Here is a 24,796-nt window from a genome sequence, read left to right on the forward strand (position 1 = left end):
TATGTGCAGCTCGTTGTTGTTTTTGCTGTGTTGTCGTGGATGTTGAAGAAGCTTAACCACAAGACTTCGTTGAATTGTTGGTTGAGAGTTTTCGTTGAACAAGATTTTGACTTTTTAGAGTTTGCATCCGTAGTTGTTTGATTATTTTGGTGCTAGATATTTTGGATGTACTTTGATCTCTTGTTGTGTTAAGGGAGTTATTTTTTCATTATTTACTAGCATTATATTGTGTAAACTAAAAGTATTTTCTAGTAAATCTCTTGTCCTAGAACACTGCACAAATAAGTCTTGTCCTAAAACAGTGCACAAATAAGTGCACTTGTGCATAATTTTTGTATTTGATTTAATTACGTAAAGTTTTGTATGTTGACTTATTCTACTATATGTTGTGTTAAGTGTTACAACACCACATGCAACATTTACTCTGAAATACACAATCTTTCTATCGCACGGAATCTTTATGTTATACAACCAGCTTTCACATAAAAATGTTTGCAAGTGAGATTCGACCTAGAGTTTTGTTCAATTTTGACTTTAATTGTGTACATTGTATGTGTGTCTACATTAATTGATGTCGAACTGCTTAATATTTTAAAGTATCACACGATCGCATATGGAATTGTAATTCTAATGAAAAATATCACAAGATGGAGTTCGCGTGAAAGAAGTTAGCAGTAGCACAATATAAAATAGACTTCTCACGAGAGAAACAGGAATAGAAGTTTTTTCAGATGCATTCAAATATTATAACGAATATTGTAAACAAATTGCCCAACAATAAAAGCCATGGAAAAACTGAGAAATGCACCCTTTTATTATAAAACATGCTAGCCAACATACTTGTTTTTTCTGCGGCAACACTGTACAGCCGATCAAACGCGACCGAGAACTACAATTTATATGCATCCACCTCTCCAACAACCATTAAGAAACATCCCTTAACACAAATCCATCCCGACTGATGCACCATTCCAAAAAGATAGGATGAAATTTTCAAGAGAATCCAACTTTTCCACTGATGCAGGTCCGCAAGTACTAATGAATTTGAATGATTTTCAGAGTGCTTGAAACATTTTTTTCTCAAACAGATTGTAAAGTGACCTTTCCAGCAGATGTCTGCTCAAAATCAGCACAAGCTTCTGGCGTGTCTTCTTCACTAGGGGGCACCAACTGCCAAAACAGTGGCAAATATTTGTCCCACTCTTTTAGAATGTCCGCACCTTTGCTGCTACCGGTTTTTTCCTACATATGAGGGAGAACTAAATCAAAAAAATGGCAGCAACACTGATGTGGCACCACTAGGTGCGCACAATGAAACTTAATGGGTTGGCATTGTTGACATGATGCCAAGGCAAAGAACGAGCCGTGGAAAAAATGAAATTGTTTACTTACAACATGGGCTTCAACGAGGCTTTTAAGCTGCATTTGGCCAGCTGGAGCAACCACTCTTTGGATCTTGACTATTTCCATGTTCACCTGCAACCAATTTTCATGGTATCGTCAAAAGAGTAAACAACGGCTTTATGCAATTCACCCAAATTTGTATGATAAATTTTTAGGTGACATACATTACCAAGTTGAAAAAAAAAAGTAAACATCATGAACCTTGGGGATGAGGGTATCGTCCTCATCAAGGATGTAGGCCAAACCTCCAGTCATACCAGCTGCAACGTTTCTACCCACCCTGAAAAAGCAACACGGAGTATAACTCGGGATCTTGAAATGTTTCATGGACAAAATTTAAAATCATGTGAAGCTATATAGAGAGTGAACACTCACTTTCCGAGGACAACAACACAACCTCCTGTCATGTACTCACAACAGTGATCACCAGTGCCTTCCACCACAGCTTCAGCAAGTGAGTTCCTCACAGCAAAACGTTCCCCGGCTTTCCCTCGAGCAAAGATCTGACCACCTGTTGCTCCATACAAGCACGTATTTCCTATGATGGTTGCGTCCTCAGGAGTGAACCCAGTATTTTCAACTGGAGTCACAACCAATTCACCTCCGGCCATACCCTTAAAGCGTAGTGTATTTTTAGATACTAAACCAAGTATAGTATCAAGATTTCAATGCATTTCCGTTGAAGAAAAAAAAGGAAAAGTTTCAGTTTTCACATCAATGTGAACAAAAAATGTAGGAGAATGAAGAGAGTTGCCACAAAAAGGGTATCATCGAGTTCATTTCTTGAGACAACGGAGTTGAACGAGTAGAAATTCTATACTTTAAGGCAATTATTAGAAACTGATTCCTGATCAAAATAAGTTCAAATCTCAAAACTGAAAGGATTCCTAAGTTTCCAGAAATAACCATATCTTTTTACGGCAAAACGTGTAATATTCATGGTGTCATTGCTATACCAACGCCAACGTGTAACAAAGGTGCTATTAGCTATCCGGATAATGGATTAGCTTACCTTCCCTACATAGTCATTAGCTTCTCCATTTAGTCTGATATTCATTCCAGGAGTCAAAAAACAGGCAAATGATTGCCCAGCGCTTCCATTGAATCTGCAGATAAATATAAGAATTACATCATAAGTTTCAGATTGATTGAATATAAGAACTGTTCAGCGCAATTGTTTTACATAATATTTAGCTGCCCAGCAAAACCAGTGTCTCCATATCTCTTTGCAATCACACCAGCAATACGCCCACAAACTGCCCTATCCACATTGTATATTTCTACAGATTTATGCACAACCGTTTCATTGTCAATAGCCGCTGCTATCTGTGGAGAGAAATGAAAATTGCTAATGAAATATTCCATGAAGTTTGGTATATTTTCTGGATAAAGAAAGGAAATCATTCTCTCTTATTCATTGATAATAAAATACATAATACATACTAAAGTTTATATAAGCAAAAACAGAAAATCCCTACAAATCTAAAATACCCAATCTTAGTTTAAACTTTACTCAATATCTTATCCAAGAACTTCAACAATCTTCAACATTCCCCCTCAAACTTGACGTACATGTTTGTCATGCCAAGCTTGGACTTTAATTCTTTGAAGTGTGGTCGATGGAGAGCTTGTCAAGACCCAGTCAGCTGCAAGTGTGAGGGAACATAGTGTAGATCAACTATTATTTTATCAACCTTTTCACTTATAAAATGTTTGTCTATTTCCAAATGCTTGTTCGGTCGTTGTGCACAAGATTCTTAGCAATCTTTAAGGCTGCTTGGTTCTCACACATCATCTCAATTGGATGACCATCCCCCATCTTCAATTCATTGAGTAGCATTTTAAGCCACATGCCTTCATAGATTCCATTGGACAAAGCATGGAATTCAGCTTCAGTAGTGCTCCTGGCTACAACTAGTTGTTTCTTGCTCCTCCGCGTCACTTGGTTACCTCATACAAATGAACAAAACTCACTTGCTTCTCCACGTCACTTGGTTACCCCATACTTGAAATGACATCTTTTATATGGGACATTTCAGTTTCATGGTTTCCCGCTGAGAACGATGTCATCAACATTTTTTTTATAAAAAACGATATTTTATTAATAATAGTATAAGAAATAGTACATGAGTGGACCAATAGTCCACCGTCATAATGAGAAACACAATATCGATGCTATCTTAATGATACACATAATCCCAATCTCCCAATAAATCTAATACGGAGACATTCTTAAAGTCTTCATAAGTGGCGATCCACGTTGCAATCTTGATCTTAATTTTTTCCCAGCATGTATCTTTATTTTCTTCATTGTCATAAAAAATTCTTCGATTTCCTTCCAACCATACCGTCCAGCATATGCAATGTAGCACAACTTGCCAAAAAATTCTTCCCCTTGTACCAGTTAGCCGTCCTAAATCCATAGAGAATAGTTCCTTTGTTGACTTCGGCATAATCCAAATCAACCGAAGCTCTTGCAAAGCTCTAGCCCATAATGAGAGCGTGAATGGACAGTGGATGAGAATATGATCCTGAGTCTCTGTTTCATTTCTACACAGCACACACCAGTTTGGACACAAAGCAATTGCGGGCCATCTTTTTTTAATTATCTCCGAGGTCGGTAGCTTACCCTTAGTTGCTATCCAAGAAAATAGCTGAATCTTTTTCGGAATGGGAACTTTCCAAATAACTTTGAAAAGAGGAAAAACGGGAAAACGATTAAGGGGGAAAAACGACTCGAAGAAAGATCTGACTGAGAAAATTCCCGAAGAATCCCCCCTCCACTCAAGAACATCATCTACCCCTTCAACTAACCTAATCAAATCTAACACATATTGTGAACTCTAGATAATTGAAATAAAGCGGGAAAAAGGTCTTTAAAAGTAATTTTCCCCCCACCATCTATCCTCCCAAAATCTAGCCTTGTTTGCTCCTCTCAGCTTAATAGAAACTTTCTGCTTAAAAGTCGGGTATAATCGGGAAATAAACTTCCATGGGCACCTGAACGTGACGTTTCTTGCCAACCCCACATCCCACCCATTTTCTTGTAACCCATATTTGCTTACAATGATTTTCTTCCACAATGTCCCATCTTCCACAGAGAATCTCCACCATCACTTTACTAACATGGCCTTGTTTCTCAATATAATATTCCCAACACCCAATCCTCCTTTTTCCTTCGGTTTGCACACATGATCCCACGCGAGCAAGTCACTATGTACATCTCCATCCGCTCCGTCCCATAAAAAGCTTTTTGAAATCTTCTTCATCTTTTCCGCTATTCCCTTTAGGCACTCTAAACAGAGACATATAATATATCAGAATCGAATTTAAAAACGATGATATCAATGTTAATCTTCCACCTCTTGACAGGAAAACTTTCTCCCAACTTGCAAATTTTTTCGACATCTTAGCCACAACGGGATCCCAGAATGAAACTTGTAACGGATTTCCACCCAAAGGCATTCCCAAGTACTTAATAGGCCATATCTCCTTAGCACATCCCAACTGTTATGCTAATAATTCTACTTCTCCTTGTTCACGGTGGATACCCAACAAAGCACTCTTTCCCCAGTTTATTTTTAATCCAGACATATCACTAAACGATCTCACTCTTGCACCAAGAACCTGATATGATCGTCATTCCTCACAAAGAAAAGTGTGTCATCCGCAAACTGAATGTGATATTTCTCTATCTTGTCTCTACCCACCTCTATCCCTCTTATGAAATTCCCTTTCATTGGCTTTGTCAATCAATCTCCCCAGCACATCCACTACCAAATTGAACAAAAAATGAGACAATGGGGTCTCCTTGTCGAAGCCCTTTAGACGCCCTAAATTTTTTTCTCGGCCTCCCATTAATCATTACGGAAAATGAGACATTCGACACACATCCTTTGATCCAATTTCTCCATCTTCTTCCGAACTCCTTTTTCATCAATACAAAATCCAGAAAAAATCCCAATTGACATGGTCACAAGCCTTTTCGAAATCCACTTTCAAAACCCATCCTCTCTTTTTCTTTCTCCTTTCCTCTTCGATCAATTCGTTCGCTATAAGACCACAATCTAGGATTTGTCTTTTCCCTTAACAAAAACATTCTGAGATTCGGATATAGTATCTTCTATCACATTCTTAATCCTTGCTGTTAAGACTTTTGCTATTATCTTATACAAACTTGTTGTGAGGCTTATTGGTCTGAAATCCTTCATTTTGTTTGATTCACTATTTTTCGTATCAAACAAATATATGTTTCATTAGTTTTTCCATTTATGATTCCATTGTGAAAAAACTCATCAAAAACTTCATTAGATCTCGTTTGACTATATCCCAACATTCTTGCAAAAAAGCCAAAGTAAATCCATCAGCCCCCGGACTCTTACAACCGTCGCACTGAAATACTGCGTGTTTGACCTCATCTTCCGAAAATTGTTTTTCTAACTCTCGACTTAATTATCCTTCAATGGGGCACCAATCCACTCCTTCAATACCCCAACACTTTGTGTCTGGCAATCCGTACAATTCCTTAAAGAACTGAAGAATAATGGAAACAATTTCATCCTCCTCTGTCGTAATCAACCCATCATTTCTTTCCAACCTATCAATGGTAGCTTTACTCTTCCGTTGGTTTAAAAGTGAGTGGAAAAATTTTGTGTCTTGATCCCCCTCTGTGATCCATTTGACCTTGCTTTTTTGATAGTTGATTTGATTCTTTCGACAGATCAATTCTTCTAACAACAATTTCGTTCGCTTTCTTTCATTCGATACATCTTCCGATCCCCGACCCTCACTCTCTAATTCGTCCAACCTGCTGATTTTATTTGTTAACTCTGCTGATTTCATTTCCACTCTCCCATAAACCTTTTCATTCCATCTTTTAATCTCACCTTCATTGCCTTGAGTTTCATCATAAATATATATCCCTCCCAACCTTGAAACTCCTCGATGTTCCACCATGATTGTGCCAAATTTTTAAAGCTTGTATGCCTCAACCACACATTCTCGAATCTAAAAGGCGTCGGAACCCACTTACTTTTTTCCAAATCAAAGACCACTGGAAAGTGATCAGAGGTGATTCTTGGCAAGAGTGTTCGTCTATAAAATGGATAAATTTCAGCTCATCCCACCATGAACAAGAATCTGTCTAATCTGCAACATCTGGGTGAAGCTCTTAAATTTGACCACGTGAACTTTCCATTCAGTAAGTGTGGATCGCACAACTCCAATTCCTGTAACAATGTATCAAAACATGACATGCTCGAAGTCTGTGATCGACTATTAAATTTCTCTCGTAATAATCTGACCACATTAAAATCTCCCCCCAAACACCATCTATCTCCACATAAAATCCTCAACCCGGCCAATTCATCCCAAAATTATTTCTTAATCTTGGTTTGCATGGACCGTAGACCGCAGTAAATCACCAACCATTGTGAGCATCTTTTTGAATATGAATTGAAACCGAGAAATCCCCAATCAAGTTATCCTTAACTGCGATGACCCTTGGATCCCACATAATCATAATTCCCCTTGACCGACCAACTGCAGGTAAAATGAACCACTCCACAAACCTCGATTTCTATATACTTGCAATGAATTTCCTATCCACCACCTCTCTTTTAATTTCTAGCAATAACGTGTGGTCTACCTGGCATTGTAAGTATCCTTCTTTTGTCAACACACTTGTGAACCGATGAAACCAGGCCCAAGATGACTGTTTGAGACCATACAAAGCCTTTTTTAACTTGCACACTTTGTGTTTCACTGCTTCTGTCGCAAATCCTGAGAGAATATCCTTGTATACCTCATTCTCTAGTTTCCCATCGAGTAACACATTCTAGCATCAAGTTGGAATAATGGTCAGTCAAGATTGGCTACGATTGATAGGAGTACCCTGGCGGTGTTTAATCTAGCTACAAGAGCAAAGATCTCTTGATAATCAATTCCATACGACTGAGTGTACCTTTTTGCAACAAGCCGTGCTTTGTACCGTTCAATGCTTCCATCAGCCTTATATTATATTTCACTATGAAAATCCATTTGCAGTCAACAGTTCGTTTCTCGGAGGGAGTTCCGTAATTTCCCATTTTTTTCTTTTCTAGTGCTTTGATCTCATCAAAGGCAGCTTCCTTCGAAATTGCATCCTAGAGTGCATCCTCGATAGACCCTAGAACTTGTACTTGATCTAAACTGGATGCAAAAGAACGATATGCAGGTGATAACGAGTCAAATGACACAAATGTCGTGTACATGTTCTAGTTCCATTTCTTAAAGCAATGGGTCTATCATCAATGTCACAATTGTCTAGTATGGGAGAATTACTGTCAAGTTAACTATTACCTTGTTCTTTTTCATCGGGAATTGGCCAAGTAGGATAGATTTGGAGTGGTTGCTTGTTTTTGTTGTCTTCTCACTTGGGTGACATTTCTTCTTCAGTAAACTTTGAGTGCTGTATTTTGGGAAGTTGACAGGTGGTTAGGTTCTAGATTGATAAACGGATCTTATTTTGGAGATTTGTTTGTGTCATTCTCCCCCTGAATTGAGAAATTGGGATGTAAAGGTTTGTTTTCAAAGAAGGTGACATCTAGGGGGTGATAAAACCTTTTTGTGATTGGGGAGCAACATTTATAGCCCTTCTAGTTAGGGGAGTACCCTAGAAAGATGCATTTTATGGCTCACGGGTCTAGATCCCACGATCTTGAGAATGGAATGCAGAAGAAAAATCCTGATTCGAGGAGAGAATGCAATGAGAAATTCACCTTGGTGTGCTGCATTACCCATACTTAGTAGTGTCGTAGATGGGGCAGAATGAAAATCCTGATTCGAGGAGAATGCAATGAGAAATTCACCTTGGTGTGCTGCATTACCCATACTTAGTAGTGTCATAAATGGGGCAGAATGTCGAGCAGAAATCGGTCCAGACAATCGTTGACGGGCATCGAGCTGGTCATGGGTGAATGGTTGCTGCGAGATACGAGAGTTAGTATCAACAACAGCTGAATTTGCACGTTGTTCCCTGATTGGTTTCCAGTTTGCCGGTTTGCCATGGATGCGCTAGCAAGTTTCCACAGTATGGTTTGGTTTCCTGCATTTGTCACACCACACTCGCCCATTCCGCATATGCTGGTTATGTGTGGTGGCAGAATGTGGGGAAGGGCGTGTATCACCGTCGGTGGCCGAGATGAAGCAAGGGAAGAAGCGTAAGCGGTGGTGGAACGAGAGGAGCCCATCATTAACTTCCAGCAACTCGCTTCATGTCGAACTTCAGAGAAGGCTGCATGGAGTCCTGGCAGTGGTTTTGTGGCCAAGATGCGGCCACGAACTTCATCGAGAGATGGATCATGTCCGATGAGGAATTTGAATACACGTTTGGTCTCCACAAATCCCTGAAGTGTGTTTCATCTTCCAGTCATTGGACTCGAATAGACGAGCTGCTGCTAGAGTTTGGTGAGTGCATCGAAATATGTCGTGACAGTGTCCTCATTCTGGAATACATAGTGAAGCAGGCCTTCCACTCTGAATAACTCAAATGTTTTGTCACGGGCATAATACGTATCCCGGACTGCATCTCATATTTCTTCGGCAGAAGAATAGAGTAGGAAGTTCTCTCCAATATCACAGAGCATGGAATTAATAAGCCAAGACATCAGCATGTTGTTCTCGTTGTTCCAAGTCCTGAATTTTCCATTAATAGTGGCCGGTCGTTTGGAAGAGCCAGAAATAAAATTTTCTTTGCCCTTGTCGCAAATAACCATCATGATGGACTGAGACCATTGCAGATAATTCTGGCCATTAAGTTTGTGGCGGGTGATGAAGTGGAGAGAGATCAGTTGTGGTTGTAGGTGTCGGAGCTGCCGCTTGTTTATCGGAATTAGAGGATGACGCCGTATTTCCATACTTGGTCATGGCAGCAGCTACGTTTGATACCCATACCTCTGGTGGCAGCGGCGGCTAGGGTTTACACCTAACACTCTGATACCATGTAGTTCGGTATATTTTATGGATAAAGAAAATAATTCATTCTCTCTTATTCATTGATAATAAAATATATAATGCTGAAGTATATATAAGCAAAATCAGAAAATCCCTACAAATCTAAAATATGCAATCTTAATTTAAACTTCTTAAACATCTTATCTAAGATCTTCAACAATCTTCAACATTCCGGCTAATGAAATATTCGATATTCGAATTTTTTGTTCAGAATCAAATTCTTGGGGATGATCCATTAACAAAATCACAAGCCAAAGCAAGATAAAATAATTGTGTAAAAGCTTTAACAGAAAATAAACAAATAGAATACTTGATGGAGCTTTAGTTCTCTAAGATCCATTTGAAACTAATGGAGTAACAGCTACCTCTGGGTCCAAAAGCAATGTATCATCCAGAACAGGACCATTACTATGAACTTCCTGATTCCTAATCATAGTGCTGCTCCATTTTGGTAATCCGACACTCTGAAACACAGAGCTTTATTAGTATACAAAGACAGTTAACAGCCCTATGATAATGGATTGGACGTATTTATTTAATACTCACAGAAAGAAAATAACTAAGATCAAGATGTTGCGTCTTCATCAATGAAATATCACGAGGTTTAAGTAACTCCGTGTGGCCAATTATGTCATCCAGTTTCTCGTAGCCGAGTTGTGCCAGCATACCTCTTACCTGGCAAAATATTGTTCACAAAGCATCAACCAAAGCATAAAAGCAGTCAAAAAATAATCTATTCTTGATCACAGAATGATGCAAGGATGCAATTTAGCAAGCATGTGCAATAGCATCATAGCAAAATCTAGAAGTGGAAAATATTCATTCAAACAATATGCAAGGAGCCGAGCATGTAAACATTCAAAAGTAAAGGCACATCATCCAATAAACCTGGTGAAAACAAAAAATTAAGTACTTTGAACAATATTTCGATTATCATTTACTATGACGGCACAAAATGTAGAATACCTCTTCTGCAACATATAAGAAGTAGTTGACAAGGTCTCCAGGAACACCAGGAAAACGAGCTCTTAGCTCTTCTCTCTGCCATGAAAAAAAATTATTTGAAGCAATTCTCAACTGGTGACAAAAACGGGCAGGATTAATTTAAAAAAACAACATTATCTAGAAATCCTAGTCACCTGACTGGCAACACCAACAGGACAATTATTAGTGTGGCAAATACGAGCCATTATGCAGCCAGTGGCAATCATAGCTACAGAACCAAATCCATATTCATCAGCACCCATTGTTGCAGCCATAAGGACATCAAATCCGCTTTTGAAGCCACCATCAACCCTGAGTATGACCCTTTCTCTGAGCCCGTTTGCAATGAGCATCTGGAAAAGATTTATGATGACAGATGACACAACACCCATCAAAGCAAAAGGTCTACTACCAAATTAAATCCATTTATTAGGCACATAGATTGAATTAAAAAGGAGAAGCAGTGTCTCAAAGAGTTAAAAGGACCTGGTGTGATTCGGTAAGCCCAAGTTCCCAAGGACCACCAGCGTGCTTGATTGAACTTACAGGGCTGGCTCCAGTTCCACCATCATGTCCTGATATCTGAAGACAAGATCAAACATGTTTTTGAATAATCTTGATTCCATCTTATTACAAAAATCACTGAAATAAAAGTGTAAGTATTTGTATATAACAATAATTCTCATAAAAGATTGTTTACTTCACGAGAAAAAATTGATATGTTACCGGTCAACTCAAAGCAATTAACTAAGTTCACATAACAAATGAAAAAGAAGTATTAAAAGAAAATAATAGTAATACTCAACATACCTAAAATTCACTAAAATAAGTGAATAATAAAATTCAAAAAATTCAAAAAATTGTTTCCTTCCAGCCAATTACCAGATGGTGGCCGAAAAAAGGCCGACTTCCTACTTCAACTTCAGAATAGTAGAAATATTTTTCATCTAGTTTTCAATACGTACCTGTATAACATCAGCATTACCCTTTGCAACACCAGAAGCCACTGTACCAATTCCAGCTTCTCCCACGAGTTTTACAGATACTTTAGCCTTGGGGTTGACCTGTACAATTGAATACCTTTATAAACCGAACATTCCAAGATAACATTAGTCCATACAAGTAAAAACAGAGCATATTCCAAGCACATCACCTGATGAAGATCATAAATCAATTGAGCAAGATCCTCGATAGAATAAATATCATGGTGTGGAGGAGGAGATATGAGTGGAACACCAGGTTTTGAATTCCTTAATCTCGCAATATATGCACTAACTTTTTTCCCTGGAAGTTGGCCTCCTTCACCTGGTTTTGCACCTTGAGCAATTTTGATTTCTAGTTGATCAGCATTGGCCAAGAATGTTGGAGTGACACCAAAGCGACCTGAAGCTACCTGAAACCTCAAATAACAATTATTTAACTCATCACAAAAAAATGTCATTCTTTAGGCTGTATATATGTACAAATAAAAGTATGAATGCAAAGGGTGTCACAGATGCAATAAGACCTGCTTGATAGCACTTGTAGCAGTGTCACCATTTTGAAGACCTTTAAGGTGTGGCAATGTTGGTGAGTACCCATCCACAACATCGGTAAGTGGACGCCAGCGAATTGGATCCTAGACGAAGATGAAACTTTAATACGACTGGGCAACTGGACATATTTACAATTGGGGAAATAAAAAATATCAAATTTATCTGAGATTAATATTTAACTTCTATCAGATCCAAATATTTCAGAAATCAATGTTCAGTACCACGACCTGCGCTCAGCCAAATCTGATGGAATGGCCAAGATTAAGCGAAAACTATTAGAATTAAAACATGTGGTATGCTATATGCAATTAACATATAAAAAAATTTGGTCCTTATATTTTTTTCCTTGGCTCGGATAAATTGATACTTCCGAATTCCATTTGATTTATATTGCAATCAAATCAGTGTAAAGAGTCACGTTTAGCTGGATACAACCTATATGTTAAAACATCAAATACAGCCGTACATAACTATAAAGTTGATTACCTCACCCCCTTCTCCCGAGTTAGATTTTCCACCCAATCTATTCATTGCAATAGCAATTGCTTCATGAGTTTCCCTGGAAATGGCTCCAAGCGACATGCCACCGGTGCAAAATCGCTCAACAATAGACGAAGCAGGCTCAACTCTTCCAACAGGGATTGGGGAACGATCACTTCTAAATTCAAGTAGATCTCTAAGCACCTGGAATCAGTAAATAGATTTGTCATGATTGATTATTGATCGTGTGGACAAATAACAGCCCATTAGAGGGACAAAGGTGAGCAAGTCAACACTTTCCACGTCTTCCAATAAACTGAATCAAAATGAAGATCAATTCTTATGTTCCACCACTTCAAGTGGGATGCTCTTGAAATCAAGAATCTGTACGAAATACATACATTCAATAGAAGCAACTCACATTCACAGGTCGGTTAGCCAGATGTTGCTGGTAAATGGAATATGCAGTTTCATTCTTTTGTCTCACGGCTTTGTGAAGCAGCTTTGACATCTCTGGATTGTTACCATGATATTCACCTTTGATTTTGAAACAAGATAAAAATGTTTAGCACCTTTTGAGGTAAAAGATGATTTTGAACCAAGAGAACACAAATTTCTGTGTGTGTGAAAATAGAAAACATAAATGTGTTATATAAACAACTGGACTCATTTGCAAAAAAGTACCTCCAGGCCTAAATTGTATGAATCCAAAATTTTCAAGTCTTTTTGCTGTATCTTCAGAGAAAGCCTTAACCCAAAACGACAAAGTTTCCCTTGCTAACTGCAAAAGAAAAATGATTAAAAGGTCTGGTTATCATTTGCACCATTCTAGATACATAAATGAGAAAAGTTCTAGCTGTATGCATTCATGTATATGAAAGTCTGTATAGAATTGAACCCAACCTCAGTCATACGGAAAAATAATTTAAAATTTCTTCCAATCTCCACAGCATTTATAGCCTATTATCCAATTTTTAGAAACATTATGCAACATGCATTAAGCAGTTCTCAATTTTTCGCATACTTAGAACAAAAACAATATGATATCCAGATCTGAGTCAACAAATAAGTGCACTTTTGAGTCACCAGCCAAAATCTTATCATGCCCAAGTGCGCAAGTATAATGTTCAAATGTGAAAGCCGAAAGGACCTATCAGCAAGTATATAAGTAAGTGGATTTACATATTTTGTGTTCAACGGGAGAATCAAATATTCAAAAACACAGCACCATGGAACGATTTACCGAAACATGTGGCATAAAATAGTGATAAATAAAGCAAAAAATTTAGTGGTCTCCAACCTGTCCTATACATAAGAAACAAGCCAATTTAACATCATTGTTTCAACCATAAACTTAAGCAACAAAACCTCAGTCACGTGCCTCGTTCCTATCAGGTTTATTACCTCGTCCAACGTCAATCCACCAATGCTTGATGGGCTCCCACAAAAAGCAATGTTCACTATATCTTCCCCCAATCCATAGATTTCAAATATTTGAGCACCACAATAACTAAATAAAGGCACATTAATTAGAATAGGTGTTCAGAAAATAGAAATATAGGGATGCAACAACTAGGAAGGTTAGTAATTACAATGCCAAAATGCCCGAAAATGTGAGCATACCTGGAGAGCAGTGAGATTCCCATTTTCGATAGAATTTTCAAAAGGCCAGATTTCACTGCCTGAAATAAAACTTACGACAATTTCTCAATCAATAAAGTATGAAAAAAATGCAAACGAAAAATAGAACTTCAAGCACTTCAATTGAAAATGAACATTATCACGAGCCTTCAGAAAAGCTTCAAAAATACAAAAGAACATCAATTTCTAGTTTTGGACGATAGTTTAATTGCTGCCAACTCAAATTGAGAGTACATGACTTCTTCTTTTTTTAAACAGAGTACAACACTTCTGAGGAACAAGATATAAATCATCATGAATTGAAGGCAATCAAAAGCTGAGAGTGAAATTTGTCTAAAAAAGGTATAACCAAAACTGCTGTGCTGTACAAACCTTGCAAAAATTCTTTTGAGCCTGTTCAATAGTCACAGAGGGCATTTTTCCATTCCGCATCAGGTTCACCGTTTTATTGCTCAACCGCCATTGACGACATGTCTCCAATGCCACGTAGGGGCATACAGCACTGTATACACATGAATAAGGACAATAAACTGCCTGATTCATACACTGACCAGTTGAAGAACAATTAGAAAAGGCTGCAAGTATTATAATAATAGAAAGTTTTGCAATAGAAGCGGATGAGCAATCCGCAAGACCCGTTACACGGGAGATCGATAAAAAACTACCACACAGTCATCATGGTCATCAAATTTCCAATCCATAACTAAGTCTGAGGTACATAAATGGTTATACTCTGGCAACTTAGTCGTCCAATTTGCGACCTTGAATTTGATTTTCTCCCAGACTTCGTCCACAGACTACGACACATCTTCGAATATTCTATTGTTCCTTTCCAACCATATCGACCAAAATATGCAATGAGTTATCATATACCAGAAACTCGTAAATCTTCTCGCTGTGGGCAATCCTGGCTCCATAATAAATAGGTCTTGTGACTTACTCGGGAATGTCCATTGAAAACCCAACTTTTTAACACTTTTATCCAAACTACCACTGGCATTAAGAACAATGCACCAATAGATGGTCCTGATTCTCCTCTTGCTTTCGGCAGAAGCAACACCATTGCGAGCATAAGACATAGGCATGCCACCTTCTTTGCACCAAATCACATGAGGATAGTTTCCCAGAGCCACAATCCACGAGAAAACTTGAAAACATTATGCGGGACGGGTACTTTCCAGATATTATGATAATAGGAGAATAAAGGGAAGTTTGAAATCTGGAAAAAAGAGTCGTAGAAAGATCGAACAGAGAACAACCCGGAAAAATCCCCCAACGAAACTCTAAATTCCTCGTTACCCAACTCCAACTTTACTGCCTCTAAGACCCTTAAAAGATTAGTGAACTCACCTACTTCGACCTCATTAAAATATCTTCTAAACCGCACATCCTATTGGAAAATAGAATTGAACCCCGCTATCGACAACATCTACGAAGTTATAGATCGGTTTGTTGGTTAAATTGCAAATCTGAAACAAAGATGGAAATCTGTCTTTTAACGAAGACACCCCCCAAACATCTTCCCAAATACGAATGATATTACTCTCTTTGAGGACCGCCTAATCATCTGATGAAAAGCCAGGTATGAGCGAGAGATAAATTTCCAAGGCTTCTGAATATCGAGTTCCCCGCCAACCCCACGTCTCACCCATTATCTTGAAGACCATAAATACTCTTAATTATTTTTTTCCACGTCCCCCTTTCCAATGAACATCTCCACCAACATTTTCCAAGAAGTCCAACTGGCTAGTTTTTTGGACATTTTGGATACCACAGGTTACCAGAATTCCGTAGTCGTATGATTACCTCCCAAAAGCACCCTGAGATACTTAGTCGGTCACTTTTCATTTTTGCACCTAATTGTTAATGTCAGTCCATCGACTTCCTCTTCCGAAATATTCAATCCCAAAACAATTTTTTCCAGATTAATTTTCGAACTCGGTTTAATACCCAAAAATTTAAGTATTCCCACTATTGCCAACACATGTCTCTGTGAGTGTGCAAAGAACAAAGTATCATCCGCAAAATGAATATGCGAAATTTCAATTTTTTCTCTCCCTACTTCGAGTCCTCTCACTTTGTTCACTACCTTGGCCCTGTCTACCATCCGCCTCAAACCATCGACGACTAGGTTAAAAAGGAAAGGTGATAATGGATCCCCTTGTCTGAGTCCTCTCTCCCATTTAGATTTTGCCCGAGGCCTCCCGTTAATAAATATCGAGAAAGAAACATTAGAAACGCACCTCATAATCCACCTCCTCCTCCACAATCTCATTCGCAATAAGGTAACAGTCAAGAATCTGTCTTCCTTGAATAAAAGCACACTTGTTCTCCGCGATTTTATTACTCAAGACTTTCTTCAGTCTACTTGTCAAGCTCGACCTTGGCCAATATCTTATACATGCTCGTTGTCAAACTAATTGGTCTAAAGGCATTGATCTTAATCGCTTCTCGTTTCTTTGGAATGAGGCATATGTAGGTTTCGTTTGTGATGCCATTAACAATGCCACCTTCAAAATATTCAGGAAACACCTTCATTAAATCCGCTTTGACCATACCCCAATTCTTTTGAAAGAAAGCCAATGTGAAACCGTCCGGCCCTAGAGCTTTGGATCCGTCACTATCAAACACCGTTTTTAAATCTCATTTTCCGAAAATGGTGTCTCCAACTCCTCCGCTTCAAGCCTATCTAAAGGACTTCATTCCAAACCATTAAAGCCCCCTCCCTCCCCATCAAAGTTCCCCTCTACCCCGTCCGATTTCCTATACAGATTCCTATAGAAGCTAATAATTTTCTCTTCAATCTGCCTGTCCTCAGTAACCTCCAACTCCACTTTATCTATCAATGCTATGTTCCTTCTATTATTGAGTAACGAATGGAAGATTTTGAGTTCTGATCCCCTTCCTTCAGCCATCTAACTTTTGCTTTTTGACTTCCAATTTGGAATCTTCTAAACGGCACCTTTTCCAATTCGCACCTTACGTCCCTTCTTACATCGTTTAGAATTTCAGACCAAACACCACCAGCCTCTAGCTCATCCAACTGATTAATCTTACTGGTCAACTCCTTGTATCTGACGCCCACATCTCCAAATACATCTTTGTTCCATTTGGATACCTATTTTCCCTTTCAGTTTTTTCATAAACTTATATCCTTCCCACCCCTAAGTACCCCCATTGTTCCACCATGACTGAACTAAACCTTTAAACTTATGGTGTGACAACCAAGCATTCTCAAATCTAAACGGACCAGGACCCCACCTCAGCTTAGCGATAACAAACATCATAGGACAGTGGTCCGATGTAATTCTGGGTAGCACCGTTTGTCTGAATGGAAGATGTCCCTCCAACCCCCGGAAATGAGATATCTGTCTAAAGCGACAACAAATCACTTCAGCCCTAAAATTTGACGACGTGTACTTTGCATTCAATAGTGAGGGGATCATGAAGTTCCAATTCGCCTATCAAACAGTCAAAACAAGACATGCTCGTGGTATTGGATTGGTTGTTCATTTTTTCTCCCGTGTTTCTGACCACATTAAAGTCACCTCTCAGGCACACCATTTATCACCACAGATAGAATTCAATCCAGCTAATTCATCCCAAAATAACACTCTTTATCTCTGCTTAACTGGTCCGTAAATGACTGAGAACCACCATTTGATCTCTTCATTCCAACGAATTTCAATCGACATCGAAAATTCCCCAATCAAATTATTGCTGACTACCACCACTCTAGGATCCCATATGACTAGAATTCCCCTAGATCTTCCGACCGACGGTAGGCATACCCAATCAACAAATCTTGACTTCCATACACTTGCAATGAACCGTTTGTCCACCTTTTTTTTTTTTTGGTTTCCAAAAGCACTACTATATCCGAATTTTCATTACGCATGACAGTCCTAACTAACTCCCTCCTCCTTGCTGCCCCTCCTTCTCTGATATTCCAAGAGGAAATTTTCATAACAATGCATTGGAACCCTTCAAGGTCGAACCTCTCTCGTAATTGATTCCACGTTTTAATCTGTAAAGTTCTCTACTTAAGAGACCAGTCGACTTCTTAACCCCTTCGCAACATTTACAGTCTGAACACGCTCCTGCCATCTCCCGTTCAGCACGCATATTTCCCACCACCTCAGCCTCTTTAGAAATTTCTCTCACGGAACCCGACTTTTCACCTACCCTCGCTTCCCCTCCTCCTAATAGACCACTAGACAATCCCAAAACTGAAACGACACCGGTAAAATAGAATGAAGCGTAAAAAAGTGGTTTAGAATGGAAGATTGAATACCAATTAGTACTCGTCCCACGTTAGGTTTCGCATTTTCAGGTCGAAGTGGCCCGGTGATATTCAGTGACCCCTTCGGTGGTGAGAAGATTCCCCTCCATTGCTGATATGTCTTCTGCAATTGTAACATACTATTCTGATCGGAGAGATACCTGGCTATCAGACTCCGATAAATCGAAGTCCACCTCCAACAAATCATCTTGTGAATCATCAAACTCGATCTCAACTCTGTCATCCGACTCAAAAATCCCCAGCATCCTATTATTCCCCTTGTTACCTTTGCCGCTTCCAGCATTGCCCTCAACGACATCTCTCTTGAGTCTTTTGCAATAGGGTTGCCCATAAGTAGGCAGTAATTTATTATTGCTTGCAACACCCACCCTACTATCTTGCTCCTCGGCTTCTCTACTATTCATCGAATTAATTGACGAGCTTCTAAATTTTGTGACTTCTTTTGGTACAACTTTCCTCAAAATCTTGAACACCTTTTCCCCCACTGTTGGTGCCGATGTCTCACTCTTACCTTCTGATATTTTTTGTTGTTTCTTCGAGGCATAGACCCATGCGCATCTTCCGTCTTCTCCCCATTGTTACCCGATCCAAAGCCTATCTTCAATTCTTCCGTGCTTGTTGCTTGATCTGGTATGACTCCCAAATATTTCTTTCCTTTAATAGACCCGTTGTTGCATTCCTCATTTCTTAATTGTTTCCTGTGGATGTTGGTGTTGCCCTACCCCGCCAAGGTCATCTTGCCATTCACCATGACTTGAGCGTAAGTTTGCCGTTCGTACTGCTCAAAAGCTGTAGGATCGAAAGAATCTACCCGAATTCTAATCTCTCTATTTCCCCAATCTAATGGAATCTGCATCATGTTTTGAATGAACCCTCATTCGGTGCCCTTCACCTTGATCTTAGCTGCTCCAAGATCTCGGAAAAGTAATGTATCAGCTCTAATGTCCATCAAACCCCCGCAACGATCCTCGATAATTTTGAAGGTAGCCGGCAACCATAAGCTCCATGGTAAGCCACAAATCTTAATCCTGCTGTTACAACAATTTTCTACCATATCCAACGTATTATTATCTGGTATCCACCCCTCAAATTCCAAATACACACCAATGTCGAAGAATCCTCTTTTCAGATTTAAATAATATGAGAATTCAATAGCATTCGAGGGCCACCATACTGCTTTGTTAGCTTGAAACGGGAAAACTTCAAACTTCCTATTTGTCGAGTTCCCAAGAGCACCTTGAATTAGCTCCCAAGAGATGTTCACCCTACCTTTGGTAACAATGAGTGCTTCATGCCACTTCTAATCTAAACATTGCCTGCCGCTGTCTTCCATTTTTTTCAACATCCCTCGATTATGGTTCCTCTATAATTTCGTCTCATCCTGATGTACGCTGTTGGACCTCGTCTGAATTTAGCCATGATTAAGGATAGGTTGTAGGTTACTTGTCTGATTGTTCCCTGACAGCAGCTTTCCCAAGGTAATCGAAATGTTTTTCCACCCCTCTGAGTTGAATCCGCTAGGCACAATGGTGGTTAGCTTTATGCCCTGCTTACTGTATTTCAACATCTCAATGAATCTTCCACGCTTGTTAGTGTCGAAGTGTGATGTAAATTAGGGTAAAACCAATTCCCTTAATTAAGGGATTCGGTTAGTCAATATGCAGATTTTTAGGAATTAGTTAGTTAGTTTCCTTTTTTTTGTTATTCTAGAGTATTCTGTAAATCCCTATTTATGCAACCTTTTACTGACTTATTGTATGATTGAACAAGGAAGAAGTTATTCCTAAATTATTTTTTCCACAAATTGGTTTTACCCTAATTTACATCACACTTCGACACTCCCCCTCAAGCTGAGGAATAGATGTCTTCCATTCCCAGCTTGGATATGAGCCCATGAAAACTTGAATTGCTTAGTCCCTTAGTCAGAACATCAGCCAACTGGCACCCGGTTGGAACATAAGACATACACACTAGTTTTCTCTCCAATTTCTCTTTGATGAAGTGTCTGTCAATCTCAATATGCTTTGTCCTATCGTGTTGTATAGGATTATGTGCAATGTTGATTGCGGACTTGTTGTCACCGTAGAGTTTCATGGGACCTTCGACCTTGACTCGTAGATCATCCAAAATAATCTTTAGCCATAGTATTTCGCATAGTCCTTGAGCAATCGCCCTGAATTCTGCTTCGGCTGAGGACCTGGCCACTACATTCTGCTTCTTACTCCTCCATGTTACTAGGTTGCCACCTAGAAACGTACAATACCCCGAAGTAGACCTTCTATCTACTAGGGATCCTGCATAGTCAGCGTCGGTGTAGGCTTCTACTGTAAGCCTCTCGTTCCTTTTGAACATAATCCATTTCCCTGGGTTCCCTTTCAAATAATGAAGTACCCTATTTGCAGCTTGAAGATGTGACTCTCTTGGATCATGCATGAATTGGCTGATCACACTGACTGAGTAGGCTATATCTGGCCGAGTATGAGCAAGGTATATGAGTCTACCAACTAACCTCTGGTACATCCTTTTATCAACTGCTGGTTCCTCTTTATCTTCTCCCAATTTGTGATTCGGATCCATTGGAGTAGAGGCCGGTTTACACCCAGCCTTTCCTGTCTCGGTAAGTAGGTCTGTAATGTATTTTTGTTGAGAGATGAGAATCCCGTGTGTAGAATAAGCCACCTCAATACCGAGAAAGTACTTCAACCTGCCCAGTTCTTTTATCTCAAACTCCTTTCCCAATCTTCTCTTTAATTCGAGCTTTTCTTCTTCATCATTCCCGGTTACTATGATGTCATCGACATAGACTAGAAGAGCCGTTACTCCCCCTGCAGAGGAGTGTTTAATGAAGAGGGTGTGATCACCTTGGCTCTGTTTGTATCCAGATTCCTTCATAAAGTTTGCAAACTTCCCGAACCATGCCCTTGGAGATTGTTTTAACCCATAAAGGGCCTTCTTTAATTTGCACACCTTATTGCTTGATTCTCCATCAAAACCCTGTGGGATGTGCATGTAGATTTCTTCATCTAAGTCACCATGGAGGAAAGCATTCTTAACATCATACTGCAGAAGTTGCCAGCTATAGTGAGCAGCTAATGACAAAAGAATTCTCACAGTGTTCATTTTGGCAACCGGGGCAAAAGTTTCCAGATAATCAACTCCATACGTCTGAGTATACCCTTTGGCTACCAACCTTGCCTTGTATCTTTCAAGGGATCCATCAGCCTTGTATTTCAGTGAAAAAATCCATTTACAGTCAACAATGTTCTTTCCCTCTGGTTTATTCACAACCTCCCAGGTTTTATTCTTTTCCAATGCTTTCATTTCTTCTCCCATGGCAACTCTCCATTCCCTTGTTGACAATGCCTCAGAGACAGTAGTAGGGATTGCAATGGTGTTTAAACTGACAATGAATTTTTTGTGGGCTGGCGATAGGTTTTTAAGGGAAACATAGTGAGATAATGGATATAGTGGTCGTTTAGAGCATTCCCGGGTATCTTTTCTGATGGCAATAGGAAGGTCTAGGTCATTTGTTGGGCCAATGGTTGGTGTTTCACTCTGTTGAATATGAGAAGGGTGTTCGGGACTTGCCGTGGTCTCATTTCCGGAGTCTGGATTGGAAGCTTGGACTTGAGTCTGTTCCGGGGCAGTCTTCCTCCTTGAGTACACCAGAGAGAACCTAGGAAACTTGTGGGAAGATGACACATTTGTGGGGTTAGAAGGCTCGGTTGGTATAGGAGGGAGATCAAGAGTGTGGATCGGCTCAAAGGATTCCCAAGGACTATCTTCTAGTGGACTCTCCCCCTGAAGAGAGGACTTGGAGAAGAACGGTTTATTTTCACTGCAGGTAACATCGATAGAGATGTACGATTTTCTGGAAGAAGGATTATAGCACTTATACCCCTTTTTAGTGGTTGAGTAACCGAGGAACATACATTTGATGGCTCGGGGATCCAACTTATCTCTTTGGGTGTTATGGACATGAACAAAGGCAGTGCACCCAAATACCCTAGGGGTGAGTCCGTTTGAGGTTCTAAAGTGAGGATAGAAGCTGTTAAGGCACTCTACTGGACTCTTGTTGTCAAGCACCCGTGAAGGAAGTCTATTAATCATGTGTGTGGCTGTAAGGACAGCTTCCCCCCAATAGGTCTTAGGAACGTTTCCATGAAGAAGTAGGGCTCGGGTAGTGTTTAGCAAGTGTCCATTTTTCCTTTCAACCACCCCATTTTGTTGAGGTGTTTGAACACACGATGAGTCATGGATAATGCCATGTGACAGGAAATAGGGTGATAGGATTTGGTTGAAGTAATCTGTGGCATTGTCTGTCCTAAACCCTTTTATTTTTACTCCAAATTGATTTTGAATCATCGCATGGAAATTTGGTATAATAGTGCTAACTTCAGATTTATGTTTAAGGAGAAATATCCATGTGAAACGAGTACAATCATCAATCAAAGAGACAAACCAGCGGGCCCCAGAAATGTTAGGTATCCGAGAGGGACCCCATACATCACTATGAATTAAATGGAAAGGAGAAGAACTTCTTTTATTACTGATAGGAAAAGATACTCGAGTATGTTTTGCCAATTCACATGTGTCACAATGAAATTCCGAAATATCTAATCCTTGAAATAAATAAAGAAACATAACTTTTAGAGTCCTAAAGGAAGGATGACCAAGGCGCAAATGGTGTAGCCAAATGGTATCTTTATTGGATGAACTAAACAAGGACAAATTGCTCCTGGCTTGTGGTGCAGACTCAAGGTAGTAAAGGCCCCCCCTTTCCTTAGCAAGTCCAATCTTCCTCCCCGAAGCTAGGTCCTGAAAAACACCATAGGAAGGAAAAAACGTAACATGGCATTTAAGATCATGAGTGAGTTTATGGATGGAGACAAGGCTGCTGGACAGTTTTGGCACATGAAGTACATTTTTTAGGCTAAGCATAGGGGAGATATGTATGTCTCCGAAGCCTGCCACTGTAGCCACAGAGCCATTTGCCACTACAATTTTCCTGTTACTTGGGCACGGTGTATAAGAGTGAAAAATCTGAGATATGGGTGTCAAATGGTCACTAGCACCAGAGTCTATTATCCAAGAGTTGGCATTTAGGGTTCCTGGGGCATCTACAGAAAAGGAGAATGAACCATTACCTGAGAGGGCTAGAGAACATGTACCAGAAGGCTTCTCTAGGGACCCCAGCAAATTTTTTAGCTTCTCAATCTCCTCTCGGTTAAGCCCCTCTACTGCTGAGTTTTCATCCCTGGTTTGATCCTCAGCTATGTGCGCTTGAGGTCTCGGCTTCCCTACTCGGGCACCCCATTCTTTGCTTGGTGGTTTGCCATGTAGCTTCCAACAATTTTCCCTTGTGTGTCTTGGTTTCTTGCAATGAGTACACCATAGGGTGTCTTTGTTCCCCTTCCACTGATTTTCTCTACTTGGATATGGTCTTTGCATATCAGCCGCCTTATTCGTCTCTAGATCCTCTCCTTTTGTTGCAAGTGCTGATCCATCCATGTGCTGTGGCTCAAGCATGATACCCCTGCGACTTTCTTCTGAGCGAATCAGTGAGAACGTCTCTTCTAGGGACGGTGTGTCCTCTCGGCCAAGGACCTGAATTCTTACTTGATCAAATTCAGGGTTTAATCCGGCCAAAAAATCATATATTCGGTCTCTCTCAATAAAGTTCTTCAATAGTACAGCATCCTCCGGGCATTTCATCTCAAAGACTCGGTAATAATCAAGTTCCTGCCATAGGTTTTGCAGCAGAGAAGCATACTCAATGACAGATTTGGTACCTTGTTTGAGGGCCGCAGTTTTAGTCTTTATCTCATACACCTGAGCAGCATCCTTGGCCTTTGAGTAGGTGCGGCGGATATAGTCCCAAGTTTCCTTTGCTGTGGAGAAGAACATACATGTGTCACTGATCACGGGATCCATGGAGTCCCATAACCAGGACATGATCATAGAGTCCTCTTCATCCCAAGCGTCAAACTTTGGATCCTCCCTCGGTGGTCCCGTTCCAATAAGATGGCTGATTCTTCCTTTGCCTTTGAGATACGTGCGAATGAATTGGGACCACTTGAGATAATTTTTCCCGTTGAGTCGATTGGAGGCCCGAATATTCTGCAGGTCACCGGTCTTCTGGACAGCATAGGTATCATCAGGGAGAGACGAACTGCTGGAGATGGCAGTATCAGAGATTGACACTGGTGAATGATAGGGAAATAGAAAAGAAACGACAGCAATGAAGGCTTGAAGAAAACTGGACAGCAATGAAGGCTGGAATGTGCGGAATGAACCCAGACTAATGTCCTAGGGCTCTGATACCATGTGGAAAAAATAATTCAGGAATAACTTCTTCCTTGTTCAATCATACAATAAGTCAGTAAAAGGTTACATAAATAGGGATTTACAGAATACTCTAGAATAACAAAAAAAAGGAAACTAACTAACTAATTCC

General features: G+C 39.8%; 1 protein-coding gene across 1 annotated transcript in view; it reads right to left on the reverse strand.

Moving 5' to 3' along the window:
- Positions 1-778: 778 nt before the first annotated feature.
- Positions 779-24,796, reverse strand: part of LOC142548405 (ferredoxin-dependent glutamate synthase, chloroplastic-like) — a 34,648-nt gene continuing 10,630 nt past the window's right edge. Inside the window, exons 14-33 of the mRNA XM_075656697.1 lie at positions 14,409-14,538; positions 14,019-14,077; positions 13,800-13,905; positions 13,080-13,176; positions 12,817-12,932; positions 12,402-12,599; positions 11,888-11,998; positions 11,534-11,773; positions 11,346-11,444; positions 10,867-10,962; positions 10,536-10,733; positions 10,363-10,437; positions 9,943-10,071; positions 9,762-9,860; positions 2,588-2,730; positions 2,417-2,510; positions 1,780-2,018; positions 1,606-1,684; positions 1,393-1,476; positions 779-1,242 (exon numbers count right to left, since the gene is read on the reverse strand). Of these exons, the coding sequence (XP_075512812.1) occupies positions 1,081-1,242; positions 1,393-1,476; positions 1,606-1,684; positions 1,780-2,018; positions 2,417-2,510; positions 2,588-2,730; positions 9,762-9,860; positions 9,943-10,071; positions 10,363-10,437; positions 10,536-10,733; positions 10,867-10,962; positions 11,346-11,444; positions 11,534-11,773; positions 11,888-11,998; positions 12,402-12,599; positions 12,817-12,932; positions 13,080-13,176; positions 13,800-13,905; positions 14,019-14,077; positions 14,409-14,538 (2,554 nt within the window). The 3' untranslated portion in view covers positions 779-1,080. The remainder of the gene's footprint in view (positions 1,243-1,392; positions 1,477-1,605; positions 1,685-1,779; positions 2,019-2,416; positions 2,511-2,587; positions 2,731-9,761; positions 9,861-9,942; positions 10,072-10,362; positions 10,438-10,535; positions 10,734-10,866; positions 10,963-11,345; positions 11,445-11,533; positions 11,774-11,887; positions 11,999-12,401; positions 12,600-12,816; positions 12,933-13,079; positions 13,177-13,799; positions 13,906-14,018; positions 14,078-14,408; positions 14,539-24,796) is intronic.

This window comes from Primulina tabacum, chromosome 6 (genome assembly GCF_025594145.1).
Source record: "Primulina tabacum isolate GXHZ01 chromosome 6, ASM2559414v2, whole genome shotgun sequence".
Taxonomy (NCBI): Eukaryota; Viridiplantae; Streptophyta; class Magnoliopsida; order Lamiales; family Gesneriaceae; genus Primulina; species Primulina tabacum.